At 45.9% G+C, this 20,686-nt stretch overlaps 1 protein-coding gene across 4 annotated transcripts in view; it reads left to right on the forward strand.

The window, feature by feature from the left end:
• LOC109039570 (eukaryotic translation initiation factor 4 gamma 3) overlaps positions 1–20,686 on the forward strand; it is a 138,280-nt gene that overhangs the window by 53,834 nt on the left and 63,760 nt on the right. For 2 of the 4 annotated variants that reach the window (XM_072296031.1, XM_072296032.1), the window contains exon 1: positions 7,480–7,702. The exons of 1 other annotated variant lie outside the window; for it this stretch is intronic. In XM_072296031.1, the coding sequence (XP_072152132.1) occupies positions 7,495–7,702 (208 nt within the window). In that variant the 5' untranslated portion in view covers positions 7,480–7,494. Of the gene's footprint in view, positions 1–7,479; positions 7,703–17,530; positions 17,598–20,686 lie in introns of those variants that run through there. One more of the 4 variants, XM_072296034.1, reaches the window with a different exon arrangement.

Below are 20,686 nucleotides of genomic sequence, written 5' to 3' on the forward strand. Positions count from 1 at the left end.
GCAATGCGTGAAGTATCCATGCAGTCTGGTAGGCACTATGAGTTTCACGCCAACCGCTGCCGACCGCACTACGTTTGACGTAATGCGTGAAGTATTCATGGAGTCTTGTAGGCGCTAATATGTGGTACATGCCGACCGCCGCGCCGAGGGCTTCTCCTTTCCATCTCAAGTCCTCATCATCATTGCTCTCTGCGCCGCGCAGCTCCAGGACAAATTGCGTGTTAGGTTTCTCTCTCAACTTGACTAATGAAAGGTGATGTCTCTTGTATCACCGAAAGACGAACAAATTAGAAATTACTATTCTTTAACTCTCAGGAAATGAGATATTTTTTTCGCCTCTTCTAGTTTGTAATTTTTTTTTTTTTTTTTTTTTTTTTTTTTTAATCAGATATTTTTCTTGAAACCTACTTTTGAAAAAATTACAACATTTGCCGCCATGGGCCGCGGCCCATGTGGCCACCCCCTAAATCCAGCCCTGTCTCTCTGCATTTTACAACTTTTTCTTATGTCTTCGAATGCCCAAGTCCAGTTGTGGCATGTTGGGTTTTTTTAATGGTGCCATGCTCGAAGTAAAATTAAAATTTATTCTTAAATTATGAATTGTTAGTGCGGTAATCATTGCATGTATCAAAAAATAAGTAAGCCTTTTTTTTAAAAAAAAGTAAAGAAAGCAAGCTTATCTACAAAGTTGTTATCTGCCCATAGCCGCTTGACCCATGGGAATCGGCAATGTAGATCGCTAGTTTGACCTATTCCCTAAAATGAAAATTTGAGGTGTCAAGTGAGTTTATTTATTTGAATTTAATCACACGATAGCATTAATGAATATAAATTTAATAGATGCTTCTTCATTCTGGCAGATCAGTGAAAATAATCGAACTTAATAGATAGACAGACTCCAACTTATCGTCCGTCCCTGCGCTTTTACGAGTGTCATTATGCACGCGTCAATGCCATTATTTGCTTTGTGAATATCGCATGTGTCTCACCCATCGTAATCCGTTTCCATGGTTTAGCGTGCGTTATCGGCGAATTCGGACGTCGATTCTATCGTCCTGTACATATCCTGGAAGCTCCGCGTACGAAATATCGCGATATCTCGAATCGCGGAGTCGAGCGAGCTCGGTACCCAATTGTCCAGGCCGGATGTGACTCAATCGTCTGCTAATTTGTGGGACGATGCCTGACAAGTATGCACTGTAGAACTTGCCCCGTTGTCAAACGGGATGCACAAAAAAATTGTTTAATCCCCAAGGAATAGTCCCGTCTTAGACAGTGTTTCAATGCCGAAAAAGTCGAGGACTTGAAACATATTCGTCGAATGAATTTATTCCTTGCTAGAATCAAGAAGCGTACTATTTCACCAATTCCAAGAGGAAAAACTACGAAATTCAAAGGTTAAAACTGACAAAATTTGGTCTCGTCCAACAAGTGCAAAAATTTTTAAGGGATGACAAATGTAGTCTAAGCCCGCGGCCGCAGAGACACATGTGGCAGATTCTGAAAAGGGCGGATCAATGTTGTCTCATGTAAAATGAAAGGGCTCTGGCGCTCTACCTCTCCAACAATTATTCATCACTGTGCTCTAGTCAGCCGAATCCAACGATGTGAGACATCTCACAGTTCGTTGCCTGATTCTCTCTCTCATGGCAGACCGAGGGACACGATATGGATCCCTCCGGATTCGGGGGCCAGCAAACTCATTTCTAGACAGCATATCTTGGAGGTGAAGGCACACATCCAAGGGGTACAATTTGGTGAATGTCTGCTTCCTCACTGATGAATTTTCTCGAAATAGTTCGTCTTGGCGGTTATAAATTCTAGCGAAAAAATGATCCCGAACATTTGAATTCCAATTTTCTTCTCTAATAAATCGGCCAACTCAAGTAGGAGTCACAGCTCCACAATTGAGTGAGAACACATGAAGCTGTGTGCTCGCCGCGGCTTGTCGGGAACTATGAGTCACGCTTATCGCGCGATAAGTTCGTCTCCAGAAAGTTGATATTTCTGATTGTGCACTCATAGTTGTAGAAAAGGATTTGTCAGCGGTTTAATATAAGCGCTCACTAATTCCAAGCCGAGTTATTCGTGTACATAACATGGATTCACTACTCTTTTGAGTTAACTTAATCGAAAGATTTTTTTAGGCATTTGGTCGCTTAGAAAATAGGGTGTCTAGCATCAGGATTTTCCCGATTTTCAGATTCTAGCAGGATTTGAGGTCAATCAGGAATCAATCCCGATTTTATCAGGATTCGAGGAAAAATCGGTCGTAAAATCAGGATTTGAGAATAGTCGGCCGTCTGATCGGATTTTTTAATCGCGCTATTTTGTGAAGTTACATTTGCTCCACAAAAATCAGGATTTAATAAAATCATGAAATCAGGATCTAGCAGTCAAAAATCAGGAAAAATCAGGATTTCCCAGAATGAAAAAAACTAGGACACCCTGTTGGAAATGTCCGCATCGTCCAATTATACCGTGCTCTTCGGATCACGGCCAAAGTTCGGCGTGGAGCTTTCCGCACCCCCGAAGTCCCTCCCTGAAAAATCGAAATGATCGAAGTTGAACTCCGAGGTGCTCCGCCTACAGGAAGTACTAAAGTACCTACATAGGGAGAGGATGGACAACTCGAAATATGTAGCTCTTAGGGCCCAAAAGGGTAGGTAACCTTTGAAAACGAAAAATGTCACTGTCAATCTTTAGACTCCAATATCAAACGAAAATGGACAAGAAAATTCATAAGTAAGCATTCTTCCGCAAAAATGAGTAAGTTTATGCAAAAACCAAGTCAAATACGTGCTTTACCAACGACAGTTCCCAACAATTGTGATTATAAATCACTCTGGATAATTTGAATTCATGGATTGCCTCCCCTTTTGGGGTCTAAGAGCTCCATCACCTAACCTCAAAATTTTCGACATGTCCATACTCTCCCTTAATAGGTACTGTAGGAAGTACTCATCTCCAGAAGAAGCGCGGCAACTTGGCGGTGGCGGCGGCGGCCCGCTCCCGATTGCATTCCCCGTCGTCGCCGTCGGTCCGGCGCGGTTCGACAGGCGGACCAAAGTTCACTGCACAGAGTGCACGGTCGACGCGTCGCCGTCGGAGCAGATGAGGGAGCTGATGTCAGCGCACCCCCCCGACCCCCCGCCCTCCCCGCAGGAAGGTGGTTGTGGTCGCGGCGGCGGTCTCGCGGATCCGAGTCGCGATATCAGTGCGAAGGGTGACGGAGGAGTCATGCGCTCTTGCTCGCCCCCCCCCGCCCCCTTCCTCCCCGCGGACCCCACCCCGCCGTTCGCTCCCCTTCGCAGACTCGGGGTTTTGCACCTAGTATCCGATGCTCTCCCGAGAGCACGTGTCCCGCTCCGTAATCGCTCTCTCGGCACGTTCCGTGCAATCAGTGAATTTTTTTTTTTTTTTTTAAACTTTTATTCTTAGTTTTATTCCGTAAACAGTGTTGGTTCCTCCCTTTTTTCATCAGTGCGGTTACAGTTTCTTGTCTTTACTGTGACGGGTTTTTTTTTTCTACTCGCACCACCAGTGTGAGAGTTTGTCACGTGATTGAGAATAGTTGTAAGTTTCGGTTCTCACCTCCGAGTGTGCGTGTTTTTTCGTTCGAGTGAAAGGCGATATATTTTGGAGACCCCGCGCTGAGAGTGTAATCGGGTGGGCGAAAGTTTAGTTCGGATGGGAACACCGTTCGTTCTTTGCCTAGCGATGTTTGATGAGCAACTTGTTGAGCTTCGGGTTCGTCAGGTGATGATCGATGAACGTCGAGGCGCGTAATTTGCTCGGCGAGCTCTTTCCGATCAGGTTAGGTTTGCCGAATCGATCGCTCGACACTTCAATCTTCGGCTATCATCGCTGAATTCGGAAAGTGATTATTACTCTGAATTGCCTTGTTACCGAAAAGGGAAGTAACGTACACATTTTCGAAATCAAGTTTCCTTCAAAATGCGTCTGATGTAATCTAAACGGACCGACTCATTCAACCATAATAATGAAAATGTCTTATTTGTTCAAAAGCGAGATCCATTAGAAAGCAGTAAGCGCGCAAAAATTGACGTCGTTTCAGACAAAACAGCAGGAAGTCGATACTATTCTGAGAGAGAGCCGTATATGTATACTGTCGTCTTGCTTTAAATGACACCCCTTTCTCCCAATTTTCAAACTTAAAATATGTTTATTATGTGTCCAAAACATCACCATGTAAACATGCAGAACATGGCACGCACTGCTGTCTTTCCTAATACGAAATGAAAAATGCCTTCTCTGTATCATCGAAACAAGAATTCGTCAGTATTTTATCATCCGAACGATTTCAGTCAGTCTTTTGGATATTGACTGACGCTTTCACGAGGAACGGAAGATTCGTTCGACAGAATGTTCGGCTCGAACCTAACTGAGTCCATTTTCTCAAAGCTTCATCTTCCGCATTTTTCAAGGTGTCTACCGTCAGTAAAAACCGGATAACTCGCGATGTATCAGAAAATTCAATGTTTTCAGGAAAATTGGTCGTCGCTAAGTGCCTCAAGTAATTTTTGAGCATTTTTCCAACTTTGGATTCATTTCATTACATATGTTCTCTTGTTCAACCCAAACGAGTGTTAATTTAGTCCCGCATCAAAGCAGGAAATCTCGTCTAAAGTAGCCTGAACTATCAGAAAAATCTAAAATTAAATTATGGTAGACCCCCTGTTTACTGCTCTTTTCGGTAACACGACTGCGTTAGGTTAGGTTAGGTTTGGTGATCATCAGTCGCTCAACACTTCGGTCATCGAGCGTCGACTTGCGAATTTAAACTTTCATACCATGAACCATACTGCCGTACTAAGGATAAACGTCGTATGAGCCTTTTGGCGGTGCCAAATATCCCTCGATAAAACACGATTTTTCAATGAAAATTTTTTATATTTTCCTTCGAATTTTTCAGAGAATTTCATTCGAAATTCGATCTGAAGAATGTGAACGTTTCAAAGGAAATCACTCTCGACTTACATCAATAATTAATGTTTTATTCGAGGAAATTTGCTGGTGGCTCATACGGTGGTTTTCCTCAGCACGGCAGTATGATACTGCCCCGATAAGGCATAACGCCGTATGAACATTTAAGAGTTGCCAAATTTCCTCGGATAAAACATGTTATTCTGAGGAAAGTTTTACATATTTTTCGTTGAAATGTTCAGATATTTTATATTTAATCGTGTAGAAAATCGACTGAATAATCTGAAGAAATATGTCGAACAGTTTTCTTGAAAATTCGCATTTTATTGGAGGAAATTTGGCAACGCCTGAGGGCTCATACGCCGTTTTTCCTCACCATGGCAGTACGATAGGAGTGCGGGCTCTGAAATATATCGTCTCGGGGGTTACGCAAGTTCGGCGGCATGGAGGAGCAGCGTGAGGTTATAGCGGATCGCGCGGAGGTTTATTGATTCGCCCGCGTCTGGCTCCGGCCCCGGCTCTGCCGCGGGATCTCGTGTCGGTGTCGGCGCTGGCTTTGTCGCAGGTCGTGGTCTCGTGGTCGTCCAACGCACCCGCGCCCGAATTCCTCGTCCTTGACTCTCCTATCCGCCGGATGGATTCGCGATTCATCCTCGCCCGTAGCGCTGCGCTTTTCGCGAAGGGAGCTCGTCGTGTCGGGATCGATCCCCCTCGGCGGGGGCGCATTTTGGTGCAATCCTGCCACCCCCCCCCCTCCCCCCGTTAGCGCCGTTTTCAATGAACGGCGGCGGCGGCGGCGGCTCGTGAATGATGTCTCTGTTCTCTTTTCCAGTGACCCACTTGCTGCGGTCGCCCCCCGGTGACGTCATCGATTAGGTGCAGTTGAATCGGGGCCTCCTCGGTAGGGGTGTGAAGGGGGAAAATTCGTTTGAGGGGTTTTGGTATTTTTGCACGGATTTCTAATTATGTCTTTTTGTTGACCGTCTGGCATATCTTCAATTATCAGAAAAATGTCAGGAAAGAAATACACGTGGGTTAAAACGGCCGTCAAAGTTACACTTATCATTTATCAAAAAAAACAAGTTCTGATTCCACAAAAATTGTTCTCCTACTCTTGCCAAGAAGAATTCCAAGATCCTCCTAATTAATATGCAATTTACGAGGAGAAATTTGGCAACGTTAAAATGTTTGACGTGTTTCGTGAGAAGAACGACGATAAGTGCTGCAGCAGTGTTTCAATGCGATTTGGCAAACTGCAAGTTCGCTCTCTAGTAAGAAAACGCATTGATTTTTGACCCGCTGCTAATCTTGGGAAACCGCACGAATCCGGGGATTTCAGGCCGAAGGAGGAATCGTAGAAGCGTCGAACCCAAAGTCCACGAATTCGGAGGGGTTCCCGGTGTCTAGGAGGCCCGCCCGGCCCGAACCGGCTCGTTCGCCCTTGGACTCGCGGCGCCCCGTCGAGGGGTCCAAAGTAAAGGGCGAGTGGAGCCTTTGAATTTCAAAGGTGAGGCATGTCTAGACGGGAGCAGATTACGCGTGCAGGTGTCGGAGATTAGGGTCAATTGAAACTGCTCCTCTTGCCTTGCGACCAGAACATTGCCCTCTCTGAATGGGCCCCGGTTCGTGTACGAATGTGTAATTTCGACTTCACGAGGGGAACCGTCTCCATTACTCTTCTCTGGAAGAGCCTGAATTTTAGAGTGTAGTTCGGTGCTACTCTTTTATACTCTTCCGTGTTTGACATGTTCGAACCATGGTCCCCGCCGATCGTCGCTATTCTAGCCTCTCTTTTGCACTTTGCGCACCGTAATGGATAATTTGCACGAAAGAATTTTATTGCTTCATCTGAGAGTGATTAATAAGTTAAGAAACCATATGCTCAGGTAACTAGGTAGTTTCTCTGAAACATGAAATTCACCAATTTTCAGATCCGTGTAAATTTTCCATTGCCGCAATTTTGCGAAAAATACGCGATTTTTACCACAATTTCTCGGAATTCATCGCGATTTTCGAGCTTACGCGTGCCGCCCTTCTCGTTACTGAAGCTAATTTTTGCACGGGACCAAGCGCGACCCGCCGCACAGTGCATTGAGTCAATTCGAGAAGTCGGACATGAAATTTTTTACTTAAACTGCAAATTTTGATGTTTATTTCGTCACATTTTAAATTTCAAGGAGTGCTCTTGGTAGAAAATTTTACGAGGAAACCAATGAAACCACTCTCAAAACCTCAAAACTTTGTATGAACGGAGTTATGAGCCTTTAAAGTCACCAAATGTTGTCTGACCTCTCCCATTCACTCGATCCTGTGTGCGCCGTAAAGTTTTCGTACCCCTGACGTAACCTTTTTTCGTGGATTTCCAGTGACGTTCGAAAGAGCGTGAAAACCGCACGTCGAAATAATTGAACGTTGAAATCGCCTCGCGCAGTGAATCGAAGCGCGATAAGGAACTCACATGGTGAATAAAAGCAATTGAACATTCGAGGAGGCGCATGAAGATGCGTGGAACGCGTGCGCGACGCGGGGCGACTAAGCCGGCCGGCCATGCGCTATCTGCCGCCCCCGCCGGGCCCGGCGCCGGCGCCCCTGGGGCCCCACGGCCCGGCGAGTGCCCCGCCGCCGGCCACCAACGGGGCCTTCCCGCCCTCGCACATCAGCCCCCCGGAGAAGCACGCCTTCATCAGGAGCTCGCCCATCACCTCGTTCAGGATCCTCACGCCGCCCTCCCCGCACATCATCGCCAGCCAGTACAGTGAGTAGATTTCATCGGTACATTTCAGGGTTGCCACAGTCAAGGAAAATAGGTTAAAAAATGTTAAAAAAACAGCAGCCCGTGACACTGGTGATATCAAAAACATCGAGAAACAACTGGAAACAGGGCTAAAAATTACACCTAAAAATCCGAGACGTTTCGGCCCAAAACTGAGCCATTTTCATTTGGAAGAATACAAGTAAAATATAAAAATTCCAAATAGAAACCTGCGGACTAAATGATGGTCCAGCGAATCAAATGAGAATCAATTTAGCCATCATGAAGTCTGCAGGTTTCTATTTGGAATTTTTATTTTTTATTTTTATTCTTCCGACTGGAAATGGCTGAGTCAGGGAAAACCAGGAAATGTCAGGGAAAAATTGTCAAGTCGCCTTTATATCCTCTCCAGGTAGGGTTTGACGTTTTGAACAACAAATTTTGCCCGGAAACTATTTCAAATCAAGTTTTTTTCAGCATGTAGCATATGCTTAATTGACAGGGATTTTTACTAAAATGTGACGGAGAAATCAGGGAAATGTGAGGGAATTTAATTTTCCTAATGCTGTGGCAACCCTTACATCTGTCAACGTGACAACTGACAAGTGACAAGTTCCTGTAACAAGGTGATAAGTTCTTGGAAAGTCAGGAAATCCTGTCCAACCCTAAACAGTGAAGGGTTACCGGCTCTCTGGAAAACCGGGAAAATCGGAAAATCAAGGAAAGTCGGAGGATTTGCGATGACCGGGAAAATTAAGGGAATTTCTGACGGATCTACTGATGACTAAAACACATCGCTGATCTTCTTACTATTAAGTCTTTCTGGTCATGTTTAAGGCTTGTCATCTTCTAACCAGCCCCTGAATGCATTTTTCCATAATTGAATCTCTTGACTAAGAAATTGTGTCCGGAGCTAGCAAAAGGTACGGTACTTTGAGGTAAAGGTATACAGTAGACTCTGGATTATCCGGATCGATTTTGCAACCATGTAACTACGTACGCATTCCGATAAGTGAGCGGATCCGCGGAGAAGCGGTCGCAAGGTATATTGGCGCCTGCAAGGCTGAAGGAATACTTCACGCATTGCGCTAAACAGTGAGGTCGGCGTGGAACGCATTAGCGCCTACTAGACTGCATAAATACTTCTCGCATTACGCCAAACGCAGTGCAGTCGGTTAGTTAGCCCAAAACGCACATTAGCGGCTACAAGACTGCATGAATACTTCACGCATTGCGCGCCTTAATCGTTGTATTGTAATTTATCGTTGTCGGCTACCATTCACAATCACCATTGAGTCGTTCAGTTTGGCGTTAACCTTTTTAATTCGTGTTGGTATGTATATGACGTATACATAATAAGAATACTGTGGTGTTGATTGGTGGTGTTTGTGTTTACTATTATTATCCGGATTTCTTTTTCATCTGGATCGGGTCCGGCACCAATTAATACGGATAATCCAGAGTCTACTGTACATTTTTTTCGAAGGTCAGGGTAAACTCAACAAAAATTGTGGCCTCCCTAGTATCAAAATTGGGGTTTGCCATCGAGCTGTGCGTAGAGAGAAGCAGAGCTGAGCAAGTGGCAGAAACCACGCTTCTAACAAAAGAACGGTCGTGGGTGGATATCGCGTAGAAGTTAACTCGGCGTGCCGTCATCGGTTCTCGTGTTGTTCTAAGGAAAAACACCCTATGCACATCCGAATGTTACCAAATTTATCGGGATAAAATATTTACCGCGAAGAAAGTTCCGAATATTTTTCTCTGGAAGTTTTAGATCTTAAGATCAAAGTGCGAATAAATTTCTTTTCATAATTGAAAGACTAATATACCCCTGTTACTCGGTAAATTCGTATTTTATCTGAATAAATTTGGCAACGTTTGGAGGCTTTTAAGGCGTTTTTTCCTTAGTATACTCATTGCGCCTATCGCATTACGCAAGGAGCTGCTCTGCCGGGAAGCAGTAAGCGTATCCGGTGACCGGCATCAAGTCGTCCGCTGGTTCATCGATCCACTCGATTACCCGCATATCGCCAACTCTCGACCGATTTCCGACCACTTCTCGATCGCTTTGCGTTTTTATTCTTTTTTTCTCTTTTTCCCCATGAGAGGAAGTATCTTTTGAGTATGTTGAAAGCCCAACGCAGAAGCGGATTCAGGAATTTGGCACCACCGGCTCTTCTCCATTTGAACCTGTGTCGAATAATCGATTCCTGTCGGCGCAACTGTCTCCTCCGAGAATCGATACATTTCGATGGATGTAAATGGAGAAGAAACAATGTTGCTGATTTGCTGGATCCACCAATGGCCTGACGTCTTTCCATGCAGCATAAGATTTGCCGTACAATAACAGGGGAAAATAGAGAAATTTTAGACAATTTTTATTTTTTCCTAAATTAAAACGGTAATTGACGTACTATGTAAGACATTTTGGCCGAATTTCTGACTCCTCCTACCTAACTCTATTTTTTTCATAAAATTAGGGTCTCTGCGGCCCAACCCAATTTGTGTCACTGCCAACATGAAGAGAATCATTGAGAAAGTTTGGAGAAATGCATTCAGTCCCCACAAAAAACAATACAAGAATATTCGAAGTTGGGTTCGAACCCAACATGCAATTAAATTAACTTCGCGGTGAGCCGGGTTGCATACGCTCGATTTTGCAGGCGAAGTCCGTGATCTGCCTACGGCTTTCGCGGTAGGGTACAGGTGCAGCCTTTTGAATTCAATTTTCCTTCAATTGATAGGTTAGGCAATATGCGCTCCAAAGAGTTAGAATAGTGGTATCAGAATTTTCGGTCTTATGTAGACATGTTACCAGTGCTTTTACCCTTCCTGCTACCATCGGAGTACCTCTCTGGAATCGTGAGGAAGGACCTGGGGTTATTTTTTTACAGAGAAAATGGCTGAATCTGTTTGAAAATTTCACTGAATTTTATCGGCAGCACAAAAAAAAAAAAAAAAAAAAAAAAAAATTAGAAAAAAAAATAAGAGACGGCTTCCCGCGCTTGCTGGGTCGGGGTTCTAGCGACCAGACCTCATCGAGGGGTCCTGCGAAGTGATATTTCTCTCCCCAATTCGCAAGTTGTGAGCCACGCTCCTCGGAAAGTTGCAGTTCTCCGAGCCCTCGCCCCCATCACTCTCCGCGACCCCGAGTCTCCTTCTGCGCCGCCGTCCCGTGACCCGCGACAGGGAAAACGAGACTAAAAATATTGCTGCGGGTGCGCTACGCAACCGCGAGGCCGTTCGGAGCTCCTTTCCTCGACGATCCGTCATCCACGACACGGCGACTCCGGCCTCAGGAAAGTCATAAACTATGAATGGGCCCGGATCTGGCCCCAGAATTCGTCGTTCTTCTCACTTAAGGGCGTATCTCGATTCTCGCACGAGCCCCGGAAAGCATGGATTTACATGTAAAACAGGGCTCAAGTGAGATATGCTTTTACGTCAGAGGGGCGACGAATTATGGGGGACGACGACGGCGGGGGAAACGGTCGCCGGGGCCCCTTCTGTCTCGTCTTAGTCATCGTCGACCGTTGTTGGTTCCGCGATCGTAAGCCAGTGACCTCGTCGCTGTCAGCCGTAGGGATGGCGATTTTTTCGAATAAAGCGATTTCGGGAAATCGGTTTGCTTTTCGGTAAAAAATCGATTCGATTTTAAAATCGGATGGAAAACGATTTTAGAAAAAATCAAATTTTTCCGAAATCGATTTTAAAACACTTAAAAATCCAAGTTCGGCGCCAAAACCATTATTAATACTAAAACTGAACTTGAAATGAAACTCGGGTATCACAGAACCTAGGCCTTATGTGACACATGAACGTCGGAAATTTCGATTTTTCTGTAATAATTCGATTTCCGCTCTCAAAATCAATTCCGAATTTTAATTGACTTCCTAAAATCGATTCGATTTCATGGATTTTTCGGCATAGGGTGACAGAGGGGCCTGCCACCCCTCTCCCCTAAAAATCTACTCGGCCCCTCCCAAGAAATGTGAGGAATCTTTGCTTAGTAATTGCGAGACAAATACTTCGTTTTTAAAATTGTGAACAGACCATTTTTTGGCAGGAAAAGCTCAAAATTTCCCCTGAGAAGACTCAATTATGCAACATATTCCCTTTGAAGTTTTCTCTTTGACGAGTCTCGGAATTCGGGACCTGGAAAATGCTTAAAAGTGGCGCCAGCTCTCCCTCTTACATTCCGACTCTATTTACTCTATGAGGAGTCCCTGCGTGATCTTTGACTTAGCAGTTGGATCTTCTCTTATCCACATATTCACAAAGCTAATGTAAACAAGCAATCAGTCGGTCCATGTCTCTACGCATTGATAAAGCTCTACATTTAAAGCCTGGGATGTACGTGTACGATCATTTTACCTGAGACCATCCCATCTTCCGCAAATTAGAACCAATCACATGTTCTTCCTGAGAGTAGTCTATACCTGTTTTCATTCCACCACGGCGGATCATTGTAAAATAAGTGTATCATAATTTTATTCTGTATTCCTTTTTCTCGGCAACTGAGAATAAATCAATTAGTCAGTTTGCTGGGGCAACGGGGTGTCTGTTACACTAATGATGAGTTTCTCATGATTCTTAATTTTGTTAGAGATGCTTCTATTTTTTTAGAGAGAGAGAGATAGACGTGAATATCCGAGTTTTGAACCGGAAACTTCAACTGCGATTTGCAGACTGAAACCGTTGCCCCTTTCGGTTCTCGCTCTCAGTCTGATTTTTGTCGGATTAATGAGTTAGCGAAGGAGATCGCATAATTTCCTCGCCTGCTTCTCATCATGTTGCACCGCCTTATATTTTTTTTTTATTTCTGCATTCATACACACAGCTCACACCAATTATTGCCTTAATTTTATTTCATTTCGTTCCAACGTGTAGTCTTCGGGCTAATTTGTGCTTTCGTGTATGTCCTGTTGTACATTTTCCTCGTTGAATCCTGCACGTACACACTGCACTAGAAAACGATTTTTGCGCGCCTTGCACCCCTGTAAATGTTCACAAAAGCTTAGCAATATTTTTCTTGGCTGTTAGTGTCAATATTCAAGAGTCGAAAGGATTTCTACGTATTTGTCATCAAAGCAGAAATCCTCTCCGGTAATTATCGCTTAAAACTGAACGAATTCGGCTTCGCTTACTCTCGATTAATTTTTTTTTTTTTGCTACGATCTGCTCAACCAGCTTGTTTACTGCTATAATATTTGTTGTTGTTATCACCGAGACTGCGCTTATTTTTTACTTTGTAATAATTATTTCGCCCTCGCTTATTGTTTTGTCAAAATTACCTCGACCGCGCAAACTTTTTCGCTGAAATTATTCTCTGGCCGCGCTGTGTAATAGAACGTAGGGCAAATTTTTGGATTGTCGGTATAAGCGCACCCAGAAGAACTTTATGCATTCCTGGTTAACGGCTCATAAGAAGTTCTTCCTTAGCACGGCAAACCGTTTCGCTACACGCAGTTTAGAAGTTCTGAATGTTCCGATTTTCTGATCGGAAACAGTAATGTTCGAAAGGACATCCGTGAACACTGACACAACACCGAGAAAATGTTTCGTTGGATCAACAGAAATTCCTGTCATATGCACCGTGATGGGAATTCCTCATCGAAACAACAGGAAATCTCCTCGTTCCCAACAGTGTTTCGACTACTGCCAAGAAACGTCTCGTCACTTCGAAGAAATTTCCAGTAAATTCAACGAGAATTCCTGTAGCGGCATATTTAACAGTAACATTTTTCTCATTGTCAGTGCAGCGGGAGCTATGCCGGCGATGCACTGGATCTGCATAATCCGAGCACTTGGGCGGCGAACGCAGAGACCGCCTTATGCAACGCGCTTCTACACCTACAAACGAGTCGATTGACGATGAATCCCAACAAGTCCGTTTTCCGATGAGCCTTGAGCTCCGTAAGAACACCTGTATTGTGGGGGTCAACGGATAACGGACACTCTCGCTTTTGACTTGGGCCGATCCAAGTTACGACACGCCTAGCGGCGGACCGCCCGACTGCGGCAGCGAAACAATCGCTTCACTTTCATTTTTCTGCTCGACGACCACAGAGCCGCGAGGACTGTTGGGGGGGGGGGGGGGAGGTTCGCCTAGTCAGGGATGCAAAAAAAATAGCCGTTGACGAACCAGGAATGAACGTAATTACATTTCAATAATCCAAAATTTTTACTCGTAAGTTACTTTTAGGTTGACTGGGGAACTGTTGGGCATTTCGGGTTGATAATCTCACAGCCTTTTTTTTCCAAGTATACACACAAATTGGACAAATTTTGGACAAATTATAGCCTTGTACAATGGTGATGTTCTCAAAATAGAGAATTTGCAAGAAATTGTTTTATTGCTGCACCTGAGAGTGCTTAATGAGCTGCCTTCGTAGTATTTTTTATAGTTTTTTCTGTTATGGGATATTGTAGAAAAACAGAGTTAAAAGTGAAAAAAGCTGCCGTCATCAGGCGGCATCTCATCTCTCATTTAAACCTATGTATTTGAGCAAATTAGGTCAATTATTTTAGAAACCAAGGATATTCTCATGCTAAGTTCTCTCGGTATTTTTTTTTCTCTATAATGAACTTCAGGAAATTTCAGACAGCTGCAAATTCACTCCATTGTATCGATGATACATATTAATCGCATAGGACTTGCAAAAACCTAAACCTATCGGGATTCATCAAGGTTCGAACGAAAATTAGATGCCCGAGAAAATTGGAGAATCGTCTTCCAAACCGGTAGCTTTCCGCTTCCCGCTTTTCGCCGAGAGATAATTTTGATAACCCGGCTCTAAAATATTTGACTTAAGATGGAAAATTTGAAAGTTTTCTCTTTCTCGGAAAGAAAATGAGAAGAAACTGCGGGTTATCATCAGGAAATTCGCCTGGGAATCAAGTAAAATCGGCAATACTTCAGGGACGAAAAAATTCGAGAATTCTTGTCACCTCGAACAGTCCCGATTCAGGCGGGATCAAGAACTTACGAGAGAGCATGAGGAGGGGGGGGGGTGGAAGCTAGCGGATAGGCTTACGGCGAGCTTACATCGATCTCCGAGGCGGGCTCGGGGAACGGAAGCGGATGGAGGGGGAGGAGGGGAGGGTTGGAGGCGCGGGAACGGGGGATGCTGCACGCTCCACGCATTAACGTTGCATTTAACGATTCTCGGCGAGTTGACCGGGTTTCGCGGGGCGCGGCGCGGTGCGGGGGCGGGGGCGTCGAAAATGTCGGCCGAACAAGTCGGTCAAAGGCTCCTCCAGCGGCGGCGGTGGCGGCGGAAAAGTCGGCGCACTCCCGACGCGGCGCGACGCTCGATTCACGGGCACCGGGCGTCGCGGCGCGGCGCAGCGTGGGCGGAAATGATTCATCCCCCTCGCTGTCCCCGCTAACCTGACTACGTAACCCCAAAATCCCTGCCTTTTCCTCGGGTAAAATTTTCCCGGCCGCAGCGAAAGTTCCGTAACTTTTCTCTATTCCCCCGGTGACGCACGCCTTCCCTAAATTACGTAACGCTACAGGGGGGTGGAGGGGTCGAGGAGAGTTTTACGCCATCTTGTTTTTACGTGTTGAAGGATGAGGGTGCCAAAAGTTCGGAATTTCCGGAAAGTGCGGAAGTAGTACTTTTAAGGGCGGTCTGGAAGTACTGAAAAAGTGCGTAAATTCTGTAGAAGGTCCGCAATTTTTCATTCTTTTGCCGTAATTGGAGAGGGAAATCCAAATTTTTTGAATTTTGTCAAACGAAAATACTGAAAAAGTACTGAATTATTCCGTTGAGGAGGTACTGAATTTCTCGGGAATGTACTGAGAAAGTACTGTAAAAGCACTGATTTGTGGCCAGCCTATTTTAGTAGACACCCTGATTACGTAACGCTCCGGGGGGGGGGGGAGGGGTAGTCGAGGAGAGCGTTACGCCATCTTGTTTTTACGTGTTAATGGATAAGGGTGCCGAAAGTTCGGAATTTCCGGGAAGTCCAGAAATAGTACTGATTTTTTTAAGAGCGGTCCGGAAGCACTGAAAAAGTGCGGAATTTCATTTTTTGGTCGCAATAGGAGAAAGAAATTCAAATTTTTCGAATTTTGTCAAACGGAGGTACTGAAAAAGCACTGAATTATTCCGTTGAGGAGGTACTGAATTTCTCGGGAATGTACTGAGAAAGTACTGTAAAAGCACTGATTTGTGGCCAGCCTGTTTTAGTAGACACTCTGATCACGTAACGCTCCGGGGGGGGGGGGGGTAGTCGAGGAGAGCGTTACGCCATTTTGTTTTTACGTGTTAAAGGATTGGGACCTACGTCACGAAAGCGCTATAAAGGGGTGGGGGGTGTCAAAAATGCCGAAAAATTGCGTTACGTAACGCGTAAGCGCGTAACGGCGAAGACGATTTTTTAAAGTTGGTAATATTGTTTTGACCTATGTATAATTCTATTGAAAATTTCAATTCTAAGCGAGGCAGCCTCCCAAAATCGATAGTCCCGCACACTCGTGAATGGAGGAAAAGCAGTGTCGCCAACTTGCAAAAAGCGCCTTCGCCGTTGCGCGTTTGTTGACGCCGATTGCGCCACATAACGAAGGAGCAATGTTTGTGTGAATCGATTTATTCTCAGTAGTAGCTGCGAAAGAAGTTAAGTCTTGTTGGGGACAATAGGGAAAATTCAGGGAATTCTCACTGCGGCTAGAAAGTTTTTTTTGGCTTACCATGTCAGATTTATTTCCCGTCTTTCCGTGGGTGTGTGAAGCCAAGGAAAATGGAGAAATTTCAAGTTTTTTTGGTAAGAGTATCTAGTTACGGAGTTTTCAATAAAGTCTAGGAAACTCTGACGCTATAAGTAGTGACGTCGTCATGGGAATTCTTCTCCGTTATGAGGCATTGAATCCAAACAAAAACAATGACGTATGGCTGAAAACCCCATTGAAAAAATGAACGCACAGAATTGACTATTTATAATACTCCAAGTTTCTCCGGGAATTGCCTTTTCGGTATCAAATGTTCTTTCACCAATGGTGAACAGAAATAAGATAGTTTGGAAGTGGATGAAGCTGCCGTTTTTCGTTACGATTCCATTGCAATTGCAAAGCGGCATTTTTCTCGTCTTCTCGAGCAAAACGTCGCGCTCCTCATGAAAATTTTTGAGAATGATTTTCTAGAATGAGTTTGGGATTGCGAACAACTTTAGCTTGAAAACTATTTTCAATTATGTCTTCTTAACAATCTGTCATATCCTCAATTGGACGTATTTCCATCAAACGGAACTAAGTGCATTGTGACGTGAGCCCTGTAATGCATATATTCTCATGGTCTCAGGGCTCATGTATTAATGCACATAGTTCCGTTTGATAGAAATACGTCCAATTGTTGGGGGATTTCACCTAAATGTGTCAGGGGAATCGGGGAAATATCAGGGAATTTCTGAATTTCACTTTCCCAATTCTGTGGTAACCCTGTCATTAGTCGTCATCATATCTCATGCTATGGTTACACGCTCAAATCTCCATCAATTTCCGATCAAATGGTGACTGGTGCGTACCATCTACCATCAAATTTCTGCGGCCTGCAAAAATTTGATGGTAGATGATGGAGCTGTGGGGCCCATCCTTCATCTGATTTCCACGCAACCGTGCTTATTTCATGCTTATTTCAATCAACACGCTGTTTTAATCAATTTTACCTACTCATCATTCTAGATAACTCTCGACCGCCATTTTGGTCATCATTTTAATCGGAATTTGACGGGAATTTGATCGTGTAACCAGGCCACAAGCGTTGACCACCGAAAGCACCCCTTACATCACAGGGAAGATAACGGTGCAAATTCTTCAAGATCCATTGAATTCTCTGCGTGGAAATGCGACCCCGTCGAGGTGGGCTCAGCCCTCGTCAATCGAGCGCTTTTCGAGGTTAGTGGTGGAGTCTCCCGGCGCAACCGCCCCGGGAAAGCGGGGCAGAGAGCAGGGGTAGCACGCGGCCGCCGCGCCACCGCTCCGTAAACACGGTTTCTAAACCCGTCTGCGACGCCGAGCCCGTCTGCACGGAGGGGAACCGCGCGGCCCCTCGCGGGAGGAGGGGGGGCGGTGTAACGTATCTGGAGTACCGCCGGGGCCGAAATGTAGGTCAACCCCCCTCCCCCCCGCCCCGTCATAAGTTCGGTCTGCACTCGGTTGCACTTATTGATCTACAACGCCGGCCGCGCCCCTCCCCGTCGTCGTCGTCGTCGGTGCGGAAGGGGAAACCGCTCGCCCCCTCCCGCCCCTGGCGAATCCTTGCCATGCCTCGGTGGGAGTTGTGACGTATCGGATAGCGTTTCCATTCATCTTGCTCGCCGATCGCACCCCGAGTGTCCCACGCTGTGCCCCCGCGGCAATGACGGCCGGGGCTGGAGTCGCTGGAGGGGCCCGGCCGCCCGGGGGAACTGGGGTCCGTCGGGCCGGGTGGATGACGTACCGGGGGGCGGATGCGTCGCCCCGGGAGGAAGATCAGCCGCGCGTGGCACCCGAGTTCCGCACCGAGCGGAAAAGCGGGGGACATCTCAGAGGACACCCTCGGTAGGCTTTTCCACGGAGAAAAAAACCTCGTGCGTGGGACCCGAAGTTTAGGTCATAAGGATCTCTGAAGTTTTTGGATTGAGCATCTGAACACTTTAGATCTAGATTGCGAGGTTTGGATCCCACATCTGAAACTTCAGTTCTTACATCTGAAGTACTTCGGTTTTCACATCCGAAAACTTCGGTTCTCACATCCGAAAAACTTTGGTTCTGACATCTGAAGTACTTCATGTAAGAACTGAAGTTTCAGATGTGTGATCCAAACCTCGACAGCTAGACCTAAAGTGTTCAGATGCTTAATCCGAAAACTTCAGAGATCCATATGACCTAAACTTCGGGTCCCACGCACGAGGTTTTTTTCTCCGTGTCCAACGGGAGTATCGATCGATGATCCGTGGCAAGCGAGACACAGACCCGTCGAGAAAATACCTCAGGAACCCTACACTGAAAAAAAGTTACGGGCTACATAGGCGTACCGTCCATTCCGGGCTCAGAGGCCGAAAGTTCCGGGTGCTGGAGCCGTACTCTCGATTGCCCCGGAACTTTCGACCTCTGAACCCGGAACGCGGATGGTATGTCTATACAGCCCGTAAGCACGGCTTCCACGGCCGGAGTTTTTTTTCAGTGCGCACCCTGGCTGTAAAAGGAATGCAGACTGGTCAGGCCGAAGTTAGTCTCGAAGAGTTTCAACTTGACATTTTTTCAGTGATGATTGATGAGCGACCCGTCGACGGATTTTCGCGCCCAACGGCGACCGATGAATTTTGGGTCGGGCAGTTCACAGAGTTTGTCGAAAGAGATCGTGATCGCTCAACGCGTTGTGCAACGCTTCTCACCGATCGTCGGAAGGTGAGAGCTTGTCATAGGTCTAAATTTTGTTGGTCAACGTTCAGCCGCGAACCAAGGAAACGTAACTTTCAATAAGCGCGGTCCAGATGCCAGTCAGCAAGATCCTAGTCTCCTAGCACTATGGAAGCCTTCAATGGAGGGTAGCTTTACTACTTAGCGACAGCTTATAATATTCTTAATCCTTTCTTCGTTATTTTATTACCTCCACATTTCCTCGCGTAATTCCACCTTCAAGCTATGCGCAGCACGTGTCTCGACTCTTTAGCCTGCTTTTCTTCACTATGGAAGAAAAATAGAAATAATGACGCTTGAAATGTAGTCATCCTAAAATTAAAGATCAGATGTAACGTCCTGAACGAGCAAGTCCATTTTGCGGTGAGGGATGGATCACACTCGATCGCGAAAACTTGCCTGTAAGTAATCGTTTTTAGAAGGTGGAAATGCAGAGGCGGATTTAGCAATTTGGCAACACCGGATTTCCTCCATTTAAACCTATGCTGAATAATCGATTCTTGTCGGAGCACTTGGCCCCTCCAAGAATCGATACATTTCCGTGGGTTTAAATGGAGAGGAGACAATGCTGCCAATGGAGAAGTTGCATGTGTGAGGAATTTGCGATTTGACTGTCGATTACTATGTAAAAGTTTGTGAGAAACACGATGGTGCCACTGGTTTTCTCTGAAATCAACTCCCAAGCTCAAAAAAAGCTCTCAAAGTGAGGCCAAAATGGAGGGGATATCCCACGCTATCCTAAGAGTCCACTTCTACATCAAGACAAACTCTCCATGCAAAGATAGGGAGCAAATACATTGACAGGGCTGCCACTTTATTTGGGGACTCCAAAACTGAAAACCTGGCAACCCTGCTAATGTATTTGCTCCCTATCTTTGCATGGAGAGTCTGTTTTGATGTAGAGGTGGACTTTCAGGGTAGGGTGGGATATCCCCTCCATTTTGGCCCCAACTTGAGAGCTGTTTTTGAGCTCGGGAGTTGATTTCAAAGAAAACCAGTAGCATCACCGTGTTTCTCGCGAACTTTTACATATAAATCATCAGTCAAATCGCAAATTTCTCACACATGCAACATCTCCATTTTCTGGATCCGCCAATGGGAAATAGGGTCGTTAGTAACCAAAGCCCTCTTTGGCAGCCAACGGGAGGGCTGGGAAAAGCATCGGGGGCTCCGTTCGGAGCTCCGATCTGCAACGTGTGAAAACGGCCATGGCGGTGACGTCGACGCCGCGGCGTTGAACGGTTCTTTCCGCTCTCACTAGACCCGGCTCATTCAGCCACCGGTGGTGACTGATGCAAGGAGGCGGCGCCCGGAAGGGGGGCGAGGGGGGAGATGGGTCAAAATCACCCCCGCTCTTGCCCGCCGGCCCCCCCAGCCCCCCGTGCCCCCTCCCCGCGGGTAAGTACTTGGATTCCACAACTCGTCCTTGGGTCGGTCGTCGCGACGCCACCGCTGCGCCGCGCACAGGGGGCAGCCGCGAGGACGGAAGAGAAATGCCGAGCGTTACGCTTTGGCGGCCATCTTGGCCACATTCGAAAGTCCCCCGTATGCGGAACTCGTGCACGCGGGTAACGAGTTCCGAG

This window comes from Bemisia tabaci, chromosome 2 (assembly GCF_918797505.1).
Source record: "Bemisia tabaci chromosome 2, PGI_BMITA_v3".
NCBI lineage: Eukaryota > Metazoa > Arthropoda > Insecta > Hemiptera > Aleyrodidae > Bemisia > Bemisia tabaci.